General features: G+C 39.4%; 1 protein-coding gene across 2 annotated transcripts in view; it reads right to left on the bottom strand.

Moving 5' to 3' along the window:
• The window catches only part of LOC124789562 (threonylcarbamoyladenosine tRNA methylthiotransferase), a 127,120-nt gene that overhangs the window by 32,783 nt on the left and 72,986 nt on the right, over positions 1-21,351 (bottom strand). For both annotated transcript variants that reach the window (XM_047256965.1, XM_047256966.1), the window contains one exon: positions 6,717-6,905. In XM_047256965.1, the coding sequence (XP_047112921.1) occupies positions 6,717-6,905 (189 nt within the window). The remainder of the gene's footprint in view (positions 1-6,716; positions 6,906-21,351) is intronic.

Raw genomic sequence — 21,351 nt, 5'->3', positions numbered from 1 at the left:
TCTGAAACATAAAACATGTGTTCGAGGAAATTCCGAAGTGCGCCACAGTGCAGTGCCACGCCTCTTCATACAAGCATTCCTCTATAGTAAGTCACTGCATTTCGCTCTGTGGAATTGAAGCCTGTATATTTTGTAATGGATGCCATCAAACTATATTCAAGACAATGGAAATTGAAATGTCCTGTGATGACTCTGTTGCTTCCAGTCTGCTGGTTTGACAGACTGCCTCCCCCCCCCCCCCTTTTTTTTTTAAAAAAAAAAAATCTCGCAATTAATAGCGAATGGGATTATTTGTAATCGAGAGAACAAGAACTCTTCAGAAAATTTGCACTCTTTATTACCTATTGGCTAATAACTTGCTTTGTGTGACATAAAATTAAATATAGGCTACATAAAACCAATAAAGAGACAAGTAAGAAAGTACACATTTCTTCAATCCTTAGCTCCTAGCATTTTTTTCTCTGATCTTGCTACAGCTTTACATGGCATGCTGTCCTTTCTGTGAAAGAATCTATTACCTCATCAAAGTTCGTCAAACGTTTTGCTACATGAAAAATCAAAATGTTGTTATTTAATAGTGAAAAAGATGTTAATACAAATAATACCCAACACTGGTGTAGTTTCTCGATCTGATTACGTCTATTTTGTCACTGTCTGCTTGATAAAACAAAATAGGCCTTTCTAATATTGCAACAATTTTGTAACACCCACCAAATAAACAAGACTGTTTTGGCACAAATGGTTATTTTTATAACACTACAGAATATAATTCATGAAGTACCAATATCAAATGCCTATTAGGTCTACTACAAGCAAAAAGCTTTATGTTAGGAAATAGTTTCACATTTCATTCATACGCACCAGTTTCTCAAGCATGAGATCGAAAAGTAGTATGACGAAATTTTTATATAAATTTGGACTCGTCTCATTTTTCCATAATTTGTGTGGTGTCCCCGTTTCTTCTCCTTCCTCGTTCTAACAAACAATCTTGTCATCAACAATTCTGTAGCTATTCCTGCCATTGTCAAAATTTGTTCGCCGATACAGGTTTAGTTATCCCGCGATTATTCTCCGGTTAGGCATTGTTACATGTTGGTACAACGCGTTTTCCATGTTACTTCCAGAATAGAATGTAAGTGGGACTGTACAACTGATCCTTGCTAGTGTATCAATCTGGCCAAACATTTTCTGTCAAAATTTCATTTTCTTGGATACACTGAGAAGATCATATGTAATCTTTCTCACCTGTTATTCCTGTTAGTCGTTTATTTCCATTCTGGTAGTCTGAATCTATGGATTTCATTAGTAATTATAAGAATGCTGATCATTCGCAAACCCAATCAATCACATAATCAGACAGTGATTGGCATTCATCTGTTCAACTTTACTCCGCTCAACTCGTATAGCCCCGTCTCCTTCTGTCTGCGGAAAGTTCATTTCTAGATGTGACGAGGATTCTCCTGACAGAGGCATCATTTACACTATGCACGCATTCAAAAATCAACTTATGATTCATTCAGAAATCAACTTAAAATGCATTCAAAAATGTTCAAAAACCAACAGGGATGGGTTTCAAAATCATATGAATAATCGATAGACCAACGTGTGATGGATGCTAGGCACTTTGTGAAACAAGAACTTGAACTTGGCACCTCCTTTTCCCGGTAGCACCTAGCTGCCTGCTGCGACTGCTTGCACAGCCAACAGTCACATTCCTGTAGCCGGAAGTGGGAGAATCTACTAGTCAAACGAGACTCAAGTGCGCATGCGCATGAGCTTGCATGTAACTGCTAAAACGAATCTAATGTAAACAGTTGTGACTTCACACTCATCAGAGGCAATTTGTTGTTATGAAGCATTGCATAGTATTCCTAAAGCCTTTGACACCTTTTGCTGTTGGCAGACGCTTGCATGAGCACAGTGTGTCATTGTTATATACGGCGCATTTCCTTTGCATTTTAAGGTATTTTCGTTTTTTTCCTCTCTTTTATGTTTTATTGTTGAAGTATTATTCTGCAATACCGGGTTACAGTAATAACCTATGGTAGAGTATCAGTTCTTATCAATCAAAATTACAAAAATTTAACTAAAAACTAAAACAATGAAAAATTCCTGGAATTCTAAAAAATTCCTGGGTTTTTCCTGGTTTTCTCCCGGATGAAAAAATTCCCGGGGTTTTCCCGGATCTCCATGGTCGTATACACCCTGGCCTGGCATTCTTGTCACGGCTCCATCTAGCCCTCCTGAGCACTTCACCATACAACATCCCCCCCCCCTTTCTCCGCCATACCCTGCTATCCCTCCCCCTTCACTTCAGACTGCTGCTTTTGTTCACCATGACAGCTGCATTCTGGACCGATCTGCTGAAGATGGCAGTAATGTGCAGGTGAGGAGTGCTTGCCTGTGTAAATGTGTGTGTTTTCTTTTCTGAAGAAGGCTTTGGCCAAAAGCTAAATGTGTAACGAACGATCTTTTTGTTGTGTCTGTCTTTTCCTACCGTTGTAGACATTCCAGCCTGGAGTTTTTATTGTTTCATTTAAAATGGGTATTGTCCAAGCTTTTTAACTTTCATAAAGTTGCTCTGTTGATGAGAAGAATATGTTTTCACAGTCACTTAATAGATTCCAACAGAACAGCCAGAGCCAAAACCTTGTTTGTAAAATATGAAGAGAATTTTCAAATGAACCTTCCACGTTTTACAATTATAAACATATTCCGTATTATGGTACATATTCTGTTATTGTCACTAAAGGAAGCTTTATGAGATCTCATCTATTTGGGCATCTTTTTCCTCCCTGATGACACACCCATACTGCTAGGAGCTTTTTCCTTAAAAAAAAAAAAAACACCCTCCTGAAAACTTCTCTTAAAACAACTAGGGATCTATGCAAACGACTCGTGCAGAGCCTTGCTTGGCACTGGGCAGCACACGCCCCAGGGGTTGTCTTTTAACAACTGTTTCGCCTTAACAGTTGTCCCCCCCCTCCCCCCAATCAGTAAGTTGTACACCTTGAGAATGAACATAATATATAAGTTTGGGCTACTCTTGGGATCTATATGGTTACGCTAAGATCTCCACTCCTTGTAACACATGTAGTTGTTGAAGCATGTGCAAAGATCACAGTGACAGACAGCTGGCAGCACTAATCAATCACCATCCTCATCAACACATTATTGCCAAATGAATACTCTCTGGATATGTTGGTTGAGTATACTACTTTAGTTGCTTGCCATCTGGAACAACCCAGGGGGTATACGCTGTTTATCATGTGCCAGGGAAGCTTTTTATTCTTTCTTCTATGTTTTTCAGCTATTGATACTTAGTACTGAAAGTAATTATTGTTAAGTTCGAGTCTCTCCTTTCTGGCTCCCCTCCCCCTCTTATACTCGTTTAAAACAACTACTATTTCTCCCAATGTCCTTTATTTTCTATACATGAGCAAATTTTCAATTACTCTAACACAGTTTTATTCCTACTGTGCATCTTTTATCTAAGTCATACTCCCATGGAAGGAATTTTTGTTGTTTTCTGCTCATTTGTAAGATTCACTGTGTTCATTACAATTTATTCAATATAAATTTTAATTTTTATACTGTGGCACAAGATGTATGAATAACAATCTCCTCAGACATAACAGAATAGGTGGAAGATCGGTTACTACAAAAAAACTGCGCACACGCGCGCGCGCGCGCGCACACGCACACACACACACACACACACACACACACACACACACACACACACACACACACACATTCTTTCTTTGAAACTGAATTTCTCTTTGATTAAAGGAGGACAGAAATACAATTTTTGTGGGTAAAAATCTAGAAGGGGATGGAAAAAATAACAATGCTCTCTTTTGTTCCAGGATCGTGAACAAGCATGAGGTTATTGCTGGATCAACGGAAATGGGTGCTAAAGTGTTACTGGAAAAAAGAGAGTGTCAGTGAGGTACGATCACACTGGAGGGTTGAATTTGGAACATCACCACCTACAAGGGCAACAATTACAAGAATCCAAGATAAGTTTGACATCACAGGAACATTGCAGGATATGAAGAAGAGACACTGCGGAAGAAAGAGATGTTCAACAGACAATGAAAGCATTGATGCAGTGATCCAGGCGTACATGCAATCCCAAAAGAAATCTGTGAGGCAAAGCTCTCGTTGACTGGGATCTGCAAAAGCAGTGTTCATAAAATTTTGCAGGCTCAGAAATTTAAGCCTTACACCTTGAGATTTTTATATGCTCTTAAGAAGGACGATCCCAATAGATGATGTGAATTTGCTGAGTGGTTCATTAACAGATGTGAAGAAGAGCAATGTTTTCAAGATCTGATTTTTTTGGTCAGGTGAAGCTTCGTTTAAACTTAATGGAACAATTAACTGCTACAACTGCATGTACTGGAATAGTGAGAATCCATACGTAACTGAGGAAGGGCATTTTAATCTATTAGTAGTATCAGTCTGGTGTGGTCAGTCTTCTACAGGGTTAATCGGGCTGTACATCTCTGAGAACACTGTCACAGATGACTCTACTTAGAAATGTTCTTTATGATAACTCCTGGTCTTAATGATTTTTGGAAAATGAAGATTATTACTTTCAACAGGATTGGGTGCCACCTCACTTTCGCAATGTTGTGAGGGCATTTCTCAATCAAAAATTCTCTGTCAGATGCACAGGATGAAGAGGGAGTGGCGAGTTTCCATCTCAATCTCTAGACATCTATCTGTAGGGTACTCTCAAGAACAGAGTTTACACTGCATGGCCAGAAAAACTGGATGATTTTAAAGAGCAAATTGAGCAAACCTGTGATGCTACTTCAAATGGAACAATACAATTGGCATATTGTTCTGTTCTATGTCGTTGACAGTGTATTGTGGTGGAAGGAGGCCATTGAGTAATTAGAGTGTATGAAGGTTTTTTTCTTTCTTTCTCCTCACAATGAGCCACTTTGGTTCCAGCAGGGGCCCTTTAAGACTGATACAATACTTTTTGCCAAAGAGGGAGGGAGGGGGCAAGGAGGGAGGGAGAGGGAAAGGGAGAGGGAGAGGGAAAGAGAGAAGGGAAGGCGCTACAGCACGAGAAATGAGGAGAAAAATACTGCAATACCTCAGGGCCCCACGTTTGCCCCTGACATAGCCATGAAAATGTTTTGGGCCCTCTTGAAGGGGGTATCTCTTTGTAATTCACGTACCAATCCTCTTTAATCATTTTGCACGCAGCATCAATGTTTTTTGGAACAACAAGCAATCTCGGTCGACTTCCAAGAGATTCATCATTGACACAATGGCCTTACTCAGCAGCATTGCTTTGCTCAACACCACCTTCAGAAAAGTGTGTTTACAACTTAAAATAAAGAATTACAAAAATCACACTCAGTAGCCAGAGACAGTATTTGTGTGTGTGTGTGTGTGTGTGTGTGTGTGTGTGTGTGTGTGAATTGTTTTTGCATGAAAGTGTGTGTGCATATGTTATTTCATTCAGAAGAAGGCTTTTTGGCCAAAAGCTTAATTTTTTAGCGATACTTTTGTTGTGCCTGTCTGCAACTCAATATCTCCACTATGTGGCGAATATCAATCTATCCTTTTCACGGCGTTGTCATTATTCCATCCAGGATTTTCGGTTGTTTGAATGAAATTTTCATTTTTTCATGTCACTGTTTCTTTAAATGCTCTCTGTAAACAAACAACATAACTAACTACTGAAATGCCATTGTTATAACAACAGCAAATGATGAATTTCAGAACAATAGTTATGCCAGGTCTCAATAGTCCTGTCTAGAGGTCATTTGTAAAAAGCTCATAATTTCTCTTATCACACTGGAATGAAACTACTTTATAATAGAAAATATTGTTTACATCTTCTATCACTACCAGGTAACTTTCATATCTTATGTGCTATGGTCTTTAATTTATGCTTGTGCTGGAGAAAACACTGTGCAATAATCTATAGACAGTTTTCTCCTCTGCTGTTTTATCACATAGAACATATGGAATACTTTGGAGCAAAGGAGATCATTCAACAAATAGCAGAAGCACTGAGTTATCAACAAGCACAGTTTTTCCAGAACTTTCCTTACTAAAATTAAAACATGTGGAATATTATTCCATTGTCAGTGCGTTACTGCAAATTTCTTTGGAGAGCACATGAGGCAAATCATGGTATTCCATCCTGGATTTTCCATTGGTTAAATAATGCTTTAATGATGTAGCAACACAACTGTATTGGAATTTTCATATTATACTACAGATTGATTATGGTCAATTTACGGCCACTGGATAATCTAGGTTCTCTTAACACATTTTCCTGGCTATTATATTAATAAATATGGCCCATATCTACAAACATCTAAGATCCACAGTATCATTCATTATCACCAAAATAAAACTGAGGAGCTGTTTATGGCAACAGCAAAATGGCTTTTAAGAAACAATAGTTTAAAAATGTTTTCCATAAGATATTTTCATTACAGAAGGATCAACTATATCCATGCTTAAGAATGCATTTTGTATCAACTCTTAGTAAATACAATACACACAATTACAAATCACATTCACCTGTGAATACACGAGGGAAATGAACTGCAAGCAAATTTTGTTGTATTAACACAGTTTCACTGTTTCCAGTTAAACAAACAAAAAATACTAAATTTAAACATAATTTACAGAACTTAAGATAAAATATGGAGCCATGACATCTGCTATTACTTTACCTGGCGAATAACTTGCCAGCTCGCCTCTTGCATGTTTTGTCTTGCAGTAAGTGCACTGATTTAAACAACCAGTGTTAATAGGTATTATTTCTATAAGTGGGTTTTTCCGTATTTTGGGAAGCAGTAAAGAAGCTCCACCTTTTTTCTTGCCACCTTCTTTCTTTTGTCCTAATAATCTTACAGAGTGCCCTGCAAGAAAGCAAGCAAATGGTGAAACTATTTGATATGCATGATATAAAATGTTTGATTCAAAATATGAAATTATACACACACCAGAAGTAGTTTTCAGAACTGCACAAGAGCACTGGACTCAAATAGTATAAGTATAGACTGCGAAAAAACTATATAGTAAATGATTTGTTTGATTACAGGTGAAATTCTTCATACTGACTCATTATTGTAGTTTGTGTTTTTATTTCCGTAATTTGTAATCCATGATCCTCATTCATGAACAGAATATTAACTGCTAAACAGTCACTATTACTGTCAATTTCAAAGCTGTCAACAACTAGTGGGAATTTTCAATTAGGTATATTTTCAGTTTAAAATATTATGTGATTACCCAGGTCACTAAATTAAAGTAATGCTGTAGTACTGAATTTATATACTGCTGCTTTCTCTAAAGACAGGCTGTCCAAACTTTTATTTTTGTAATTTTGTAAGCAAGTGGGTTGTCAGTGGCAGATACACACACCAAAAAAGTTTTGTATCACCTCAGATCAGAGAGTACCAGAACCTGTACAGAAAATTGGAATAGAGATCACCATAAACATCATTTCCGCCCTTTATATTGCTCATGAAAACCTCACATCGCATGTTGTACCACTGTACAGTGAGACCTTCAGAGGTGGTGGTCCAGATTGCTGTGCACACCAGTACCTCTAATACCCAGTAGCATGACCTCTTGCATTAATGCATACCTGTATTTGTCGTGACATACTATCCACAAGTTCATCAAGGCACTGCTGGTCAAGACTGCTCCACTCATCAACAGTGATTCAACGTAGATCCCTCAGTGTGGTTGGTGGGTCACGTCGTCCATAAACAGCCCTTTTTTAATCCATCCCATGCATGTTTGATAGGGTTCATGTCTGGAGAAAATGCTGGTCACTCTAGTCGAGCGATGTCATTATCCTGAAGGAAGTCATTCACAAGATGTGCACGATGAGAGCACAAATTGTCACCCATGGAGACAAATGCCTTGCCAATACGCTGCAGATATGGTTACATTATCGGTCGGAGGATGGCATTCACGTATCATACAGCCGTTACAGTGCCTTCCATGACCACCAGCGGTGTACGTCGGCCCCACATAATGCCACCCCAAAACAGTAAGGAACCTCCACCTTGCTGCACTCGCTGGACAGTGTGTCTAAGGCATTCAGCCTGACCAGGTTGCCTCCGAACACGTCTCCTGCAAAGATGGACCTTGCCATGGACGTTGGGAATGAAGTTGCACATCATGCAGCCTACTGTGCACAATTTGAGTCGTAACACGACGTCTTGTGGCTGTACGGAAAGCATTATTCAACATGGTGGTGTTACTGTCAGGGTTCTTTCAAGCCATAGTCCGTAGGTAGCGGTCATCCACTGCAGTAGTAGCCCTTGGGCGGCCTGAGCGAGGCATGTCATCGACAGTTCCTGTCTCTCTGTATCTCCTATATGTCCGAACAACATCGCTTTGGTTCACTCCAAGACACCTGGAACTTCCCTTGTCGAAAGCCCTTCCTGGTACAAAGTAACAATGCAGATGCGATCAAACTGCAGTACTGACTGTCAAGGAATGGTTGAACTACAGACAACGCGAGCCGTGTACCTCCTTGTTGATGGAATGACTGGAACTGATCAGTTGTCGGACCCCCTCTCTCTAATAGGTACTGCTCATGCATGCTTTTTACATCTTTGGATGGGTTTAGTGACATCCCTGAACAGTCGAAGGGACTATGTCTGTGATACAATGATGATGATGATGATGATGATGATGATGATGATGTCCCATACTCCGAGGAGCATAGAGGACGATGCGGGAGACCCGCACCGCTGTACTATGCAAGATCCTTGTGGAGGTGGTTTGCCATTGCCTTCCTCTGACCGTAATGGGGATGAATGATGATGATGACACAACAACACCCTGTCATCTCTAGTCAGGAAAAATCCCCGACCCCGCTGGGAGTCGAACCCGGGACCCCGTGCGCGGGAAGCGAGAACACTACCACAAGTCCACGAGCTGCAGACTTAGAAACATTTGATGTGCAAACCATGAGTAACCCGCCAGATGTCAATACGGTAATCAAATTCTTGCAATATCTGTCCCAGCATGGCATCGTTGACCGTGGCAGTCACTTCCCGTGTTCTCTCCCAGAGCTCTGCTACATCACGTGGTAGAGGCGGTACAAACACCAGATCTTTAATGTGTCCCTACAGAAAAAAGTCACACAGAGTGGGGTCTAGTGACTGAGGAGGCCATTTCATGAAACAGCTGTCCCCTTCTGTTGCAAGGCACCTGCACTCACCACGTTTGTGACTAGTGCTGACTATCAGCAAATTACTAAACTACGCTGTGGTGGTATACATGGAACGAAGAAAGAAAGAAAAAAGAAAAAAAAATACAATATCCACACTCAAAGTCTATCTTAAGGAGTTCTGGAAACTGGGGTGAAGCATAACTTTTTTTGATGTGTGTAAATCAAATAAATACCTACATTCTGGGAGCTTTATTTGGAATCTTTGTTGCATATGGACTGAATAGCATACACTGTTGATATAAGATGTGTGTTATATGTGAAGATAATACTGAATACCCCCCTCCACCTCCCAGACACACACACAAACACACAAATAATATATTATTTTTTATACAGAATTCAAGAAATTATGTACTGCTATCCTGCTTTTTTCTTGCCCAGTCCCCATCCTTTCTGATTAGGTTTGAATGGAGTTGTTATTCTATACACTAGAAACTATTTTGTACTCTACTTTCAAACTATAAGCCTAGTAAAATAATTCTGAATGTGTGGTTTTAATTATTGTATAGGGGGAAAAATGACACAAACTCAACTGTCAACAGCTAAATAAGCAGAACACATTATCAGTGAAAAGTCAAGTTGAAATCTGTTTCGATAATGTGTTTCCACAACTAAAGAATTTATTACATTTTGTACAATAAGAAAATATTCAAATCATAATCTTTTCTGACTAGTGTTTCCACTACTAAAGCATTTATTACATTTTGTACAATAAGAAAATATTCAAATCATAATCTTTTCTGACTAGCTTAAATGAGATCGTTATCTGGAAAAAAAAGAGGATTTGACAGAAACCAGAATATTACAAGAAGTCCTCTGTTTACTATTACTGACCCCTCTCTCAACACTGCAAATGTGGAAGTACTTAACATATTGACCTACTTTTGCATATTTCTGCACACTCAAATCCAAACCCTTAAGTCTGACTTATTTTACACTGGAGACATCAGTGTCACATTCTTCAATGCGTGCTTCACAAATCTGTGCTTAACAGTTCCCTCATCAAATGCATGCCAGTCTTTAATGTAGGTGTTATAAACAATTATTTCAACAGTCTCCTTAATAAGGTGATACATAAAGATTTTTGTCTGGTGTATCGGTTAACCTCTTGTACAGAAAACTTTCTAAACTTGTTTCCTCTAAATTGTCATTTCTTGAAAATGCCTTAATGTTTTGTCATCTTCAATAAACACAACAAAACACAAGTAAACAAGCACTGTAAACGTAAGTATAACAACTACTCGCAATCACACTTGAACAAAACTAACCGCGTGTTTGAAAACGTGTTGATTACAAACAGCAGAAACAAAAGAATACCAACTGTTGCATTACAAGGAGAGCCAACACACTCGGGAGAAAAATCCCCAACGTGCATTGTAAGGGATATAAAGATCTAAAATATATGCAGAAAAGTGGGTGACAGAATAGTGGGTGTGGCACATAAACAAGCGTGGTAGGAAAATGCTCTTTAAATGTTTGAAAACAATTTTTTCAACAAAATCCTTTTCAGAGTACTTAAATAAAACCTTAATCTATGATGAAAACCAAAAATTGATTTTTTTCGACCTGAACCACGGTATGGTCCCCTTAAGCTGACGAAGATGGGGAAGCCAAGTGAAGCAGGCGTCGAAGACCAGTCCCAGGAAGCGGTAAGTCTGCACTACATCTAGTAGCTGGTCATCTAGGTAAAGTTCTGAATGGGGGTGGACAGTGCGACGATGACAGAAGCGCATGATGCAAGTTTTAGCGGTCGAAAACTGAAAGCTGTGAGTGAGGGCCCATGACTGCGCCTTCTGTACAGTTCCCTGCAGCTGGCGTTCAGCCACAACAATAGAAGAGGAGCAGAAGGAAATACAAAAACTGTCAGCAAATAGGAGGGGAGATACTGATAATCCTACTGCTAATGCAAGACCACTGATGGCAATTAAAAAGAGTGGAACCCTCAGAACACAGCCCTGTGGGACCCCATTCTCTTGTATATAGGGTGCACTGTGGAAGCACCGACACGTACTCTGAAAGTGCAGAGTGACAAAAAGTTCTGCATAAGAATCGGGAGTGGGCCTCGGAGACCTGACTTGTGCAGAGTAGCGAGGATGTGGTGTTGCCAAGTGATATTGTAGGCCTTCGTGAGGTCAAAAGAGATGGCAGTAAGGTGTTGTCGGCAGGATAAAGCCGATTGAATGGCAGACTCCAGGTGCACCAAGTTGTCGATGGTGGAGTGCCCTTGGCGAAAACCGTCTGGGGACGGAGCCAGAAGATCCTAAGACTCAAGAAGCCAACACAGCTGCCAGCTCACCATATGTGAGGCTGATAGCTATCAACATCTAGTGGGTTCTTACCAGGCTTTAGCACTGGGATGATAATACTTTCTCGCCACTGCGACGGGAATTTGCCATCGCTCCAGATGCAGTTGAAGACAACAAGGAAGTGGCACTGGGAATCTGCTGACAAGTGTTTCAACATTTGCGAATGGATTTGGTCTGGGCTAGGGGATGTGTCAGGGCAGTCAGCAAGTGCACTGATAAATTCCCACTCACTGAAGGGAGCATTATATGGCTCAGGGTGGCATGGAGGAAAAGAGAAGTCATTCCATCCACTGTTTGAGGATGCGAAAGGCGGTTTGGTAATTCTCAGGCACAGAGATGCGAGCATAATGCTCAACAAGACATTCTGCAATTATGTCTGGATCAGCAGATACAGCTCGATCTGTGGAAATTCCAGGTAAACCTACAGGGGTCTGATAGTCGTAAAGTTGGTGGAGCTTCGACCAAACCTGGGAGTGGGAGGTTTGTGTTCCAATGGTGGAGACATAGCATTCCCAACACTCTTGCTTCCTTTGTTTGATGTGGAGGCGAACCTGGGCATGGACTTGTTTGAAGGCAATAAGGTTCTCCAGGGAGGGGTGACACTTACGACGTTGGAGGGCCAGCCTACAGTCTCTAATGGCCACAGCGATTTCAGCCAACCACCAAGGCACTGACTTCTGCTGGGGGCATCCGGAAGAACAAGGGATTGCCAATTCAGCTGCGGCAATAATGGTATTAGTGATGGTATGACTCATATCATCGACCGTGGCATGCAATGGAAGGCCAAAGGTGGTAGTGGATGTGAAAGTGTCCCAGTCAGCCTTGGGAAGAGCCCACCCGGGCAAGTGTTGAGGTGAGGGATGGTGGGATAGGGACAGGATGAGTGGAAAGTGGTCACTACCACACAAGTTGTTACGTGCACTCCAGTGGATAGATGGGAGAAGGCTAGGACTGCAAACTGAGAGATCAATGGCCGAATATGTGCCATGTGCCACATGTGGGGGCACCTGTATTAGGAGGCAAAGGTCAAGTTGAGTTAGTAGGTCCTCAATGTCTTTGCCATGGCTAGTAACCTTGGCTCCATCCCACAATGGGTTACGGGCGTCAAAATCACCCATAAGGAGAAATGGTGGGAGGAGTTGCGAAATCAGTGCAACCAATACATGGGATGGTGTGTCACCATCTGGAGGGAGCTAGATGTTACACATGGTAATTTCCTGCATTGTCCTCATACTGACAGCCACAGCTCCTAAAGGTGTTTGAAGGGGTACAAGTTTGCTACAGACAGAGGTAAGGACAAAGATGCAAACTCCACCTGACGGTCTGCCACAGGCAGTATGGTTTTTGTAGTACCCCCGATAGCCACAAAGGGTGGGGATCCGTATTGCAGGAAACCAGGTTTTCTGAAGGACAATGCAAAATGCAGGTGTAACGCTTAAAAGTTGATGTAACTCAGCCAGGTGGGAGAAAAAACTGCCGTAGTTCCACTGGAGGTCGATCATCTGCCACCACCGCCTGAATGTTGGCATCCAGTACCATTCCATCCTAGGCATCAGTGAGATCTAGGTCCTCAGGGGATGCCAGAATATCCACCTTGTCCTCAGACACAGAGCTGTGGGGCAGTGCTGGTGCGGGGGCCACTGTAGGCTCCTTTTCCTTAGTGGACTTCTTCTTTGGTGGTTAGCCCCATCGCTGCTCCTTAGGGGCTTGCTGGAGGGCTTTTTGGAAGTAGCTTCAGGGACAGTGGAAGACTGTGAAGCCCTTTGACCAGCATCCAATGGCTCTTTCAGCCACTGGTTGGTGTCCACTTGGCAACTGGGGCAGGTGGGGGGAGTGGAAGGTAGAGTCCCAAGGGAACCATTCTGGTTGAGAGGAGCTAGAGGAGGCTGTTTCTTCTCCAGCTGGGGTGGGGATCAATGTTCTCAGCAATTTGGGAGAGGGGGGGGGGGTGCACATGTTCCCAAAGTTGAAGCTTTGGGAGCAACAGAAGAAGACTTGCCCCCACCTAGCTGGAGGGGGGGGGGGGGGGGGGAGGAAGATGGACAGCCCTGAGTGCTAACTTGAGTAACGTTAGATGATCCTTTCATATTTGTTCGGGGTCTTGTACTCCATAATTTTCCACTCATTTTGGGGTACCAGGTAGTCCGGTGAGCAGGGGGAGTGATGTTCTCCACAGTTCAGAGAGGTGGGAGGAGGCACACATGGAGTATTCAGATGCAGCGAATGTCTGCAGTATCTACATGTGGCATTGCATTGCACCAGGAGAACATGTGCCTGAATTCCCAGCACTTAAAAGTACTGCATAGGGGGAGGATTATGAGGTTTGGCGTCACAGCAGTATACTATCACCCTGAACTTTTCAGGTAACGAATCACCCTCAAAGGCCAAGATGAAGGCACCGGTAACAACCCTATTGTCTTTGGCTCCCTTGTAAATGCACTGGATGAAACGAACACCCCATCCTTCTAAATTGGCATGCAGCTCATCATCAGTTTGCAACTGGAGGTCACTATGAAAAATAATTCCCTGGACCATGTTGAGGCTTTTATGGGGAGTGACCAAAACACAAATATCACCAAGCTTGTCACAAGCGAGTAACACCCAGGACTGGGTGGGGAATGCTGTCTGAATCAAACTGACCCACTGCGCATTTTGGACAGTGCTGTCACTTTCCCAAACTTATCCTCCAAGTGTTCAACAAAAAGCAGAGGCTTCGTATCCAGAAAGGAGTTCCTATCAGTTCTGCTGCACACTAAGTAACGAGGCGAATATGGATGGATCCTGTCGTTCTGAAGCCTTACGTTCCTCCCAGGGTGTTGCTGGGGAGGGGAACAATTTGGGATCACACCTGTCAGCATTGAAATCAACCTTTCCTTTCTTAGAGACTGCTGGGACCATTCGGTCCCCAGAAAAAGATGACTTGGTCCACTTCATTGCGGGTCATCCACCCTGATGCCACCCACTCTGATAAGGGGCTTTCCCCACAGGCACCACCCAGCCACAGCAAAGGCCACCTGGCATGATGGCCATTGCTGGGAGTCCTGATGACCCAGGAAGACAGGCAGCTACTCCTTGGCATACATGGGGAGTTTACAGCTAAGGCATCAGCAGCATGATCCCTGTGTTGTCAGGGGGGCTACCACCAAATGGTTACATTAGGGCCCCACCACAACAGACTAGCTGCCGTGCTGGACATTGGGTGCAGAGAAATCCAATATTGTCATGGGACCGAAAGAGGACAGGAGACTACAGAATTAGATGACATACCCCCAAAGGTGTTGTCGGCAAATAGTTGAATTGCAGGTGGAGATGCAAAGCCATGACAAGAAAAGGTGCAGGAGATCAAATCTAAAGGTACTGTGGATAACAGGTGTACCACGTAAGGCGTCCTCTCCAAAATTTCCTGCACTTCTGTAGAATTTGAGAAGCTGGAGGTCAAACCATAAAATGGGACCTGAACTTGTAGGGCCAAAAAGTGGGAGACTCCTTTTAGTCGCCTCTTACAACAGGCAGGAATACCTCAGGCCTATTCTAATCCCTGGACCCGGGAAGGAGGGTAGTTCATGTTTGCATTTCTTCAATAGATAGGGAGAAATTTAATCTAATCCTGCTATTTTTTGTTTTTGAGGCTATGAATAAGCTACAGAACGTCATATGTGTTTACCGCAGGCAGTGTACTGCAGTTCTGTTTGTTACTGGACTCAAATGTGTGCTGTATATCCTGTTTCAGAGAGACATCATTTTTGACAATATCTATGAATTAATTATTAAAAATATTGCTAACTAGAAGGGGATCAGAGATATCATAATTATTAACAGTTAATTGTACATTATTAATTTTACTTTCTGTTTCATTGTTTCCGATCTTATTACAACCGACCAGCAAGGCTTTGAAACATTATCAGAACCTCGTATCTGTTGGCTGATTCTTTCTACTTTTGATATCCTTATTCTTTGCGGAACTTATATTTGTACTGCTCGTAGTGTTCTTTTAAGTGGTTTTCGATGAATGCTCTCTCTTTCAATTTCATGCAGATACAAAATATTCAGTTCTGCATATCTAGAGGTACTACATCAACGATTAGTATAATACTTGGTGAGAAAATAATAACTAGGGTGGAAACATAAAAAATTTTAAATGTCAATATTGACAAAAATTTAAATGGAGGAAAAAATTGTGGAACTTCTAAAACAACTTAGTTCAGCTACATTTGCATTTATAATGATTTCAAATCTTGTGGAGAGACAAATCAGTAAGGTGATATACTTTGCTGTTCAATAATGTCATATGGAATACTGTTCTGGGGTAGATAAACTTTACGAAAGACAGAGTGCATTACTAAAAAACATCTGGTAAGAAACGTATATCATGCTCAACCATGGTCATCTTGCAAACATCTATTTAAGGAGTTATGCATTCTGACAACAGCCTCACAGTATATTTGTTCCCCCATGAAGTTGGTTGTAAATAATTCCTCCAGTTCAAAAGGAACAATGGTGTACATAATTACAACCAGAAGAAAAAAAATTACATTCATTATTCCAAATTAAGGTTGTCTTTAGCAGCAAAAGAAGTACACAATGTACACACCAAATTTTTTTTCATCACTTCTAACAATGACATAAAATGTCTGACAGATTGTTTTCAAATTTAACCATACTAACTTAAAAAATTTCCTTCTGGACGACTACTCTACAGAAAAGTTTCTAATTTTGTAAAGCGTAAAACGTGATGGGTAAGAATAATTAACTCACCACAGCACTACAAATGATTAATTTGTTGAGGCTCAGCATGTAGCTATATTTACATATGAATTTGTAATGTGAATGTAAAATGACTCATTCCACATCATTATGATTAATCATACTAACTGATCCATGGAATATGAAATTATCAACTAACTAACTAACTTTGTTAACCTGGTGAATTTTGTACTGAGTATCCACCATAGGCAGTTATTTTCTTGATCACTACAACATAGAAAAGGATGAAACATTCTTTGAGTTTGTGTCACTTACTGACCTGTACAAAGACATACATGTGTTATAAGCTGATCAGCAAACTAAATTGTGCCTTATTAAATTTGAAGAGAAAATGAACACCAAATTATACAGTGTTGTGAACATAACTGAATAACAGGTCATCACTATCAATAAGCATAGGAAAGAAAAATATAGCAGAAATTCTATGAGACTTATGACACAAAGGCATATGAGTCAGGTTGGTATGCTACAGGTAGATGAAAGTGCTGACTCATGAAGGAATATTTTGAATTACTGCACATAATATGTTTATTTAAATTCTAAGACAAGAACGTAAGTATAATAGGAAGACATTTTATAAAGTAAATAGTGTTTTTAAGTGTTTGTGTGGTACTACTTATTTGCGGCATGTGGTGCAGATAGTGCGGTCAGACTAATCCTTACTAAACTAAGGGTTAGCACTTTCTTCTGCCGACCCCTTCACATATGAATAGCAACAGGAGATATATTTGCTTTGGGCCAATCCATATCAAGTGGTTCAGCACTGCTTGCTTAACCATCTCAGAAAAAAAATTATATTCATTGGGTGAATTCCCTCATATTTGGTGGACTCAAAAATATTTTTAAAATTTTTTTATTGTTATCATTTAGAAACAGCAGCCACTTTTGTTTCAGGCCAAAGCATTCTTTCGCACTTACAAGAAGTCCGCCCCGGTAGCTGAGTGGTCAGCGTGACAGACTGTCAATCCTAAGGGACCGGGTTCGATTCCCGATTGGGTCGGAGATTTTCTCCGCTCAGGGACTGGGTGTTGTGTTGTCCTAATCATCATCATTTCATCCCCATCGACGCGCAGGTCGCCGAAGTGGCGTCAAATCGAAAGACCTGTACCAGGCGAACGGGAGGCCCTAGCCACACGACATTTCCATTTTTTTTTTACTTACAAGAATCTGTCGTTTTTTAAATTATTCAGTAATGGGTTGCTCCAGACATTTCAAATAGAAAGCATGTAGTTCAGCACACACTGGACTATATATTAAAACCATGAGTACCTAGTTGAATGTATTCCTTAATATATTTTAATGGCTATATTTATGAACAGTATTATTCCAAAGAAAGAGTAATTTCTCAGCCTTGATATTTTTTGTTCTACTACACTACAGAGTACAGCTACTTTATATAAAGTATCAACAACGAAAAGCTTACACTTTAAAAAAAAAAAAAAACTATTTAAAAAGCCAGATGTTTTGAATTTTTTCATTCTTTGGCCTGCAATATCATTGTTAGGGGACCAGATAAAAATTTGAAAATTACACTCTTAATATATCTTTATGATATCATACTTCAGTATAAATTTCATCTTTGAGATTTATGGAGAAGTTAAGAAAAATATTACCAATACGAATCAAAAATATGTTTCATAATATCTGCAATATCTGTACTAATGGATAAAGTGTGTAAGTTACATAATTTAAACATATCTATGAACACTTTTTAAAATGAGTCATCTATGAACACTTTTTAAAATGAGTCAACTAATTAGCTTATCTTGTTCTTACCTTACTTGTTTTTACTACGCCATTCATTGACCAATGAAGAAATTTCTTCACAGAGTTTGGGAGTTATTTTAAAAGTTCATCCAGTTGCAGTTGTAAATTCCAGGGGAGACTGCTTCCTCAGTACATTTTTAACAGGCATACAGACTTGAGCCTTTTAAACTTTTTAACTTGGCCCTGGTATGTGGTATAATGTAACCTGCATGTCTTGGTTTTGACAATCAATATTATCAACTTCAGTAATCCACCACTACTTGCCATAAACACAAGCCATTATGTCATTATTTTGAAGTGTCAGTGGTACAAGTTGTCCATATTGATGAAGTTCACTATCAGGGGATGTTGATGTGAACTTACACTTGAGCAAGTTGTGTGACTGAAGTATGAAACAATGAAAAGATTGGGAGCCTTTAATCTTCTGACAAGTGTTGAATCTATCCTCCAAGACATGCATAGATTTCTTGTACTGTCTCATATTTTACAAAAACATAAATAATCCCTTTTAGCTGTTCTTTACAGAATTGAAACATTTCTTGAGGTGTCAAGATGTGGTTTTCATAGGTCCGCTGCAGACAAGCTTTTGTGACAGGTCAATTTGTTGTACCCCTGACACCATCACACACATTCTTCCCACGGCACGATGGAAAAAAGGCCATTCTGAATCAATTCTATGGTATTCTTTGTGAAAGGGGTGTTAATAATTTTTTTTGTTTTTGTTTTTATACTGGGTTGCAGCACCATCAGAGTAGTACATCAGTTTGCTCATGGAAAGGTGGTGGTGTTTCATGTAGTTTGTTAATCATAGTTTAAGAGCATGCACCACTATAGCGTTGTGTTCAGGGTAGCCACTTATGACATAAAAACTGTATCTCTTTAGTTTATCTTGATCTTTATAATAGAACACAAATGGGTGAACTAGGGGCTGTTTGTTTACCCAATGGTCCCTTGTACTTCATCTTGAACAACAAAGGAATAATTTTCAGAAAAGCCAGCAAGAACTAAACATTTATCAACTGCCAAGGTTTTCTTTTTGTTTTAGAAATTTACTCTGAGCTTCGGCAATAAAATTGTGCATTTTAATATTTTCAAGGATAGCTACCAACATTTCAAAGAACTCTTCTCATGGTTTTATAATTGTCACTATTTCCATTTTGTACTGTATCACCCATTGTTCATATTCTATACTGTCATGCATTAAATCGTCTTCTTCCGATACTTCTGGTATCAAGGGCAGCTTGCTTGCCTGGACAGACTTGACATTTTCCCATGATCACACAACTGTAACTGTCAATACTGCAAACCAGAACTTCCAAAAGATCTTTATAGTCAACTCTAAGACTGGCCCAACCTATCATCAACTTTACATTCTGGTGATACAAACAAATGCAGTCACTATGGGTGCCATCTGCCCCTACAACAATACACTATTTTGGTCTCAACTTGCAAAATTCTAACCTTCCAGTTTTAATTTCAGGATTTTCTTTTTTGAATTCTGTGAATAGTTCATTTAAATTAAACAATATTAATCTTTTTTGTCTCTGAACCTAGTGGCATTTTCTTTAACAAAAACACAATACTTTTTTGCTAGGCATCAAACGGCTGTTATTGTCATCTTCGTAAAACCTAATACCCTATTTGATCATGTTTTCATCTATGAAATTATATGCATTTTTCTTTTTAATGAAGGTAAAATTCCCTACTTTTACTAACTGCCTTGTTAATTTAACCAAACATTCTGACACATTAAATTCATCCCTAACTTTTGCTCAACTTCAAGGATTTGATGGTAAACCGATAATTTTAAATTTATCCTCTTTGTTTGAAATATGACATTTAGTTTTTCTATCAATCATCATATTCGGTCAGAGAATTTTTAGAACTTTCATCTGGCTTTGTGCAACTTTTCTTTTTAAGTGAAACAAAAGGTCTTTTCTCTTAACTTAGTTTTCTAATTTTACTAGCAGGAAATGCACTTAGGATTTCACAAGCTAAATCCACTTTTTTTTAAATAGATTCTGATGAGTGACAAAATTACTTATCTGAACTATCAATATCCCTTTCTTTGTTAATGACAAATATCTTAGAATAACATGATGGACACAATCACTTTCCTGATATTATATAGATAAAAGGGCTTTTATCTTTAGAATAATGATCAAACGTTATTGCTCTCAGATCTTGCATATGTTACAAGGGTCTAAGCAAGACTGGTCAAAAAGGTGATTAAATTTCTTTAATTATTTAACTTCATGGTGATTGCAAGTTGATTTAACTTCTGAGCCAACTCGTAAGCAAAATAACACTTTCTTCTTCACTGCAATCTTGTATTAAAGTAATGTCTTTAGGAAACACTTCATATACACATTTAATGTCAAGCTTCATTAATAATAACAACAACAACAACAGAACAAAGATTCCATTGTTCAACTGCACACTTCAAGAGCTAATTGTTAACTGAGTATGAGTGAACAGATGTTGGTGGAAGGGGGAAGACAACACACTGACTTGTACAGACAAGTCTGTGAGCCTGTCCAGACTTGCAGATGCTGTCTACTAGCCTACTGAAACTTCCTGCAGAGGATCGTTCAACAAATAATGTTTCATTACTTGAATTTTCTGTGTTTTTCCATGTATTTAAATTATGTAATTGTTATACTTTTCCCCATTAGTCCAGATATTGCAGATATTACAAAATGTATTTTTTACTCATACTTGTAATTTTTTTTCATAACTTCTCATTGAATCTCAATGCTGAAATTTATATTGAAATTTAATATCATAAAGGTCTATTAAGTGCATATTTTTCAGATTTTTATCTGGTCCCCTAACACAGATATTGCATGCAAAAGAATTTAAAAAATTCAAACAAATCAGATTTTTTTTAAAAATAGTGTATTTTTAAATATTAACATCTCACCATTGATACTCTAAAGTAGCTATCCGTGTAGTGAAGTAGCACAAAAAATATTATGGCTGAGAAATTACTCCTCCTTTGGAAAAATACTGTATAAAAAGAGTTTTTTTTTTTTTTTTAAATTTGGGACCAAAAACTTTGAGCCTTTAAGAATATATTAAGTATTAAATTCAGCTAGGTGATCAAGATTTTAATATATAGTCCAGTGTGTGCTGAGAACAAATAAAATTTTTTAAAAATTATTTTTGAGTCCCCCAAACATAAGGGAATTCATCCAGCAAATATCAAATTTTTCTGAGATGCCTGATCAACCTTTTCTTTTTCTTTTTTTTTTTTCCTGGCCCACTTGGTAT

The sequence above is a fragment of the Schistocerca piceifrons genome, chromosome 3 (genome assembly GCF_021461385.2).
Source record: "Schistocerca piceifrons isolate TAMUIC-IGC-003096 chromosome 3, iqSchPice1.1, whole genome shotgun sequence".
Classification (NCBI taxonomy): Eukaryota; Metazoa; Arthropoda; class Insecta; order Orthoptera; family Acrididae; genus Schistocerca; species Schistocerca piceifrons.
This window is presented reverse-complemented; position numbering and strand designations above follow the sequence as displayed.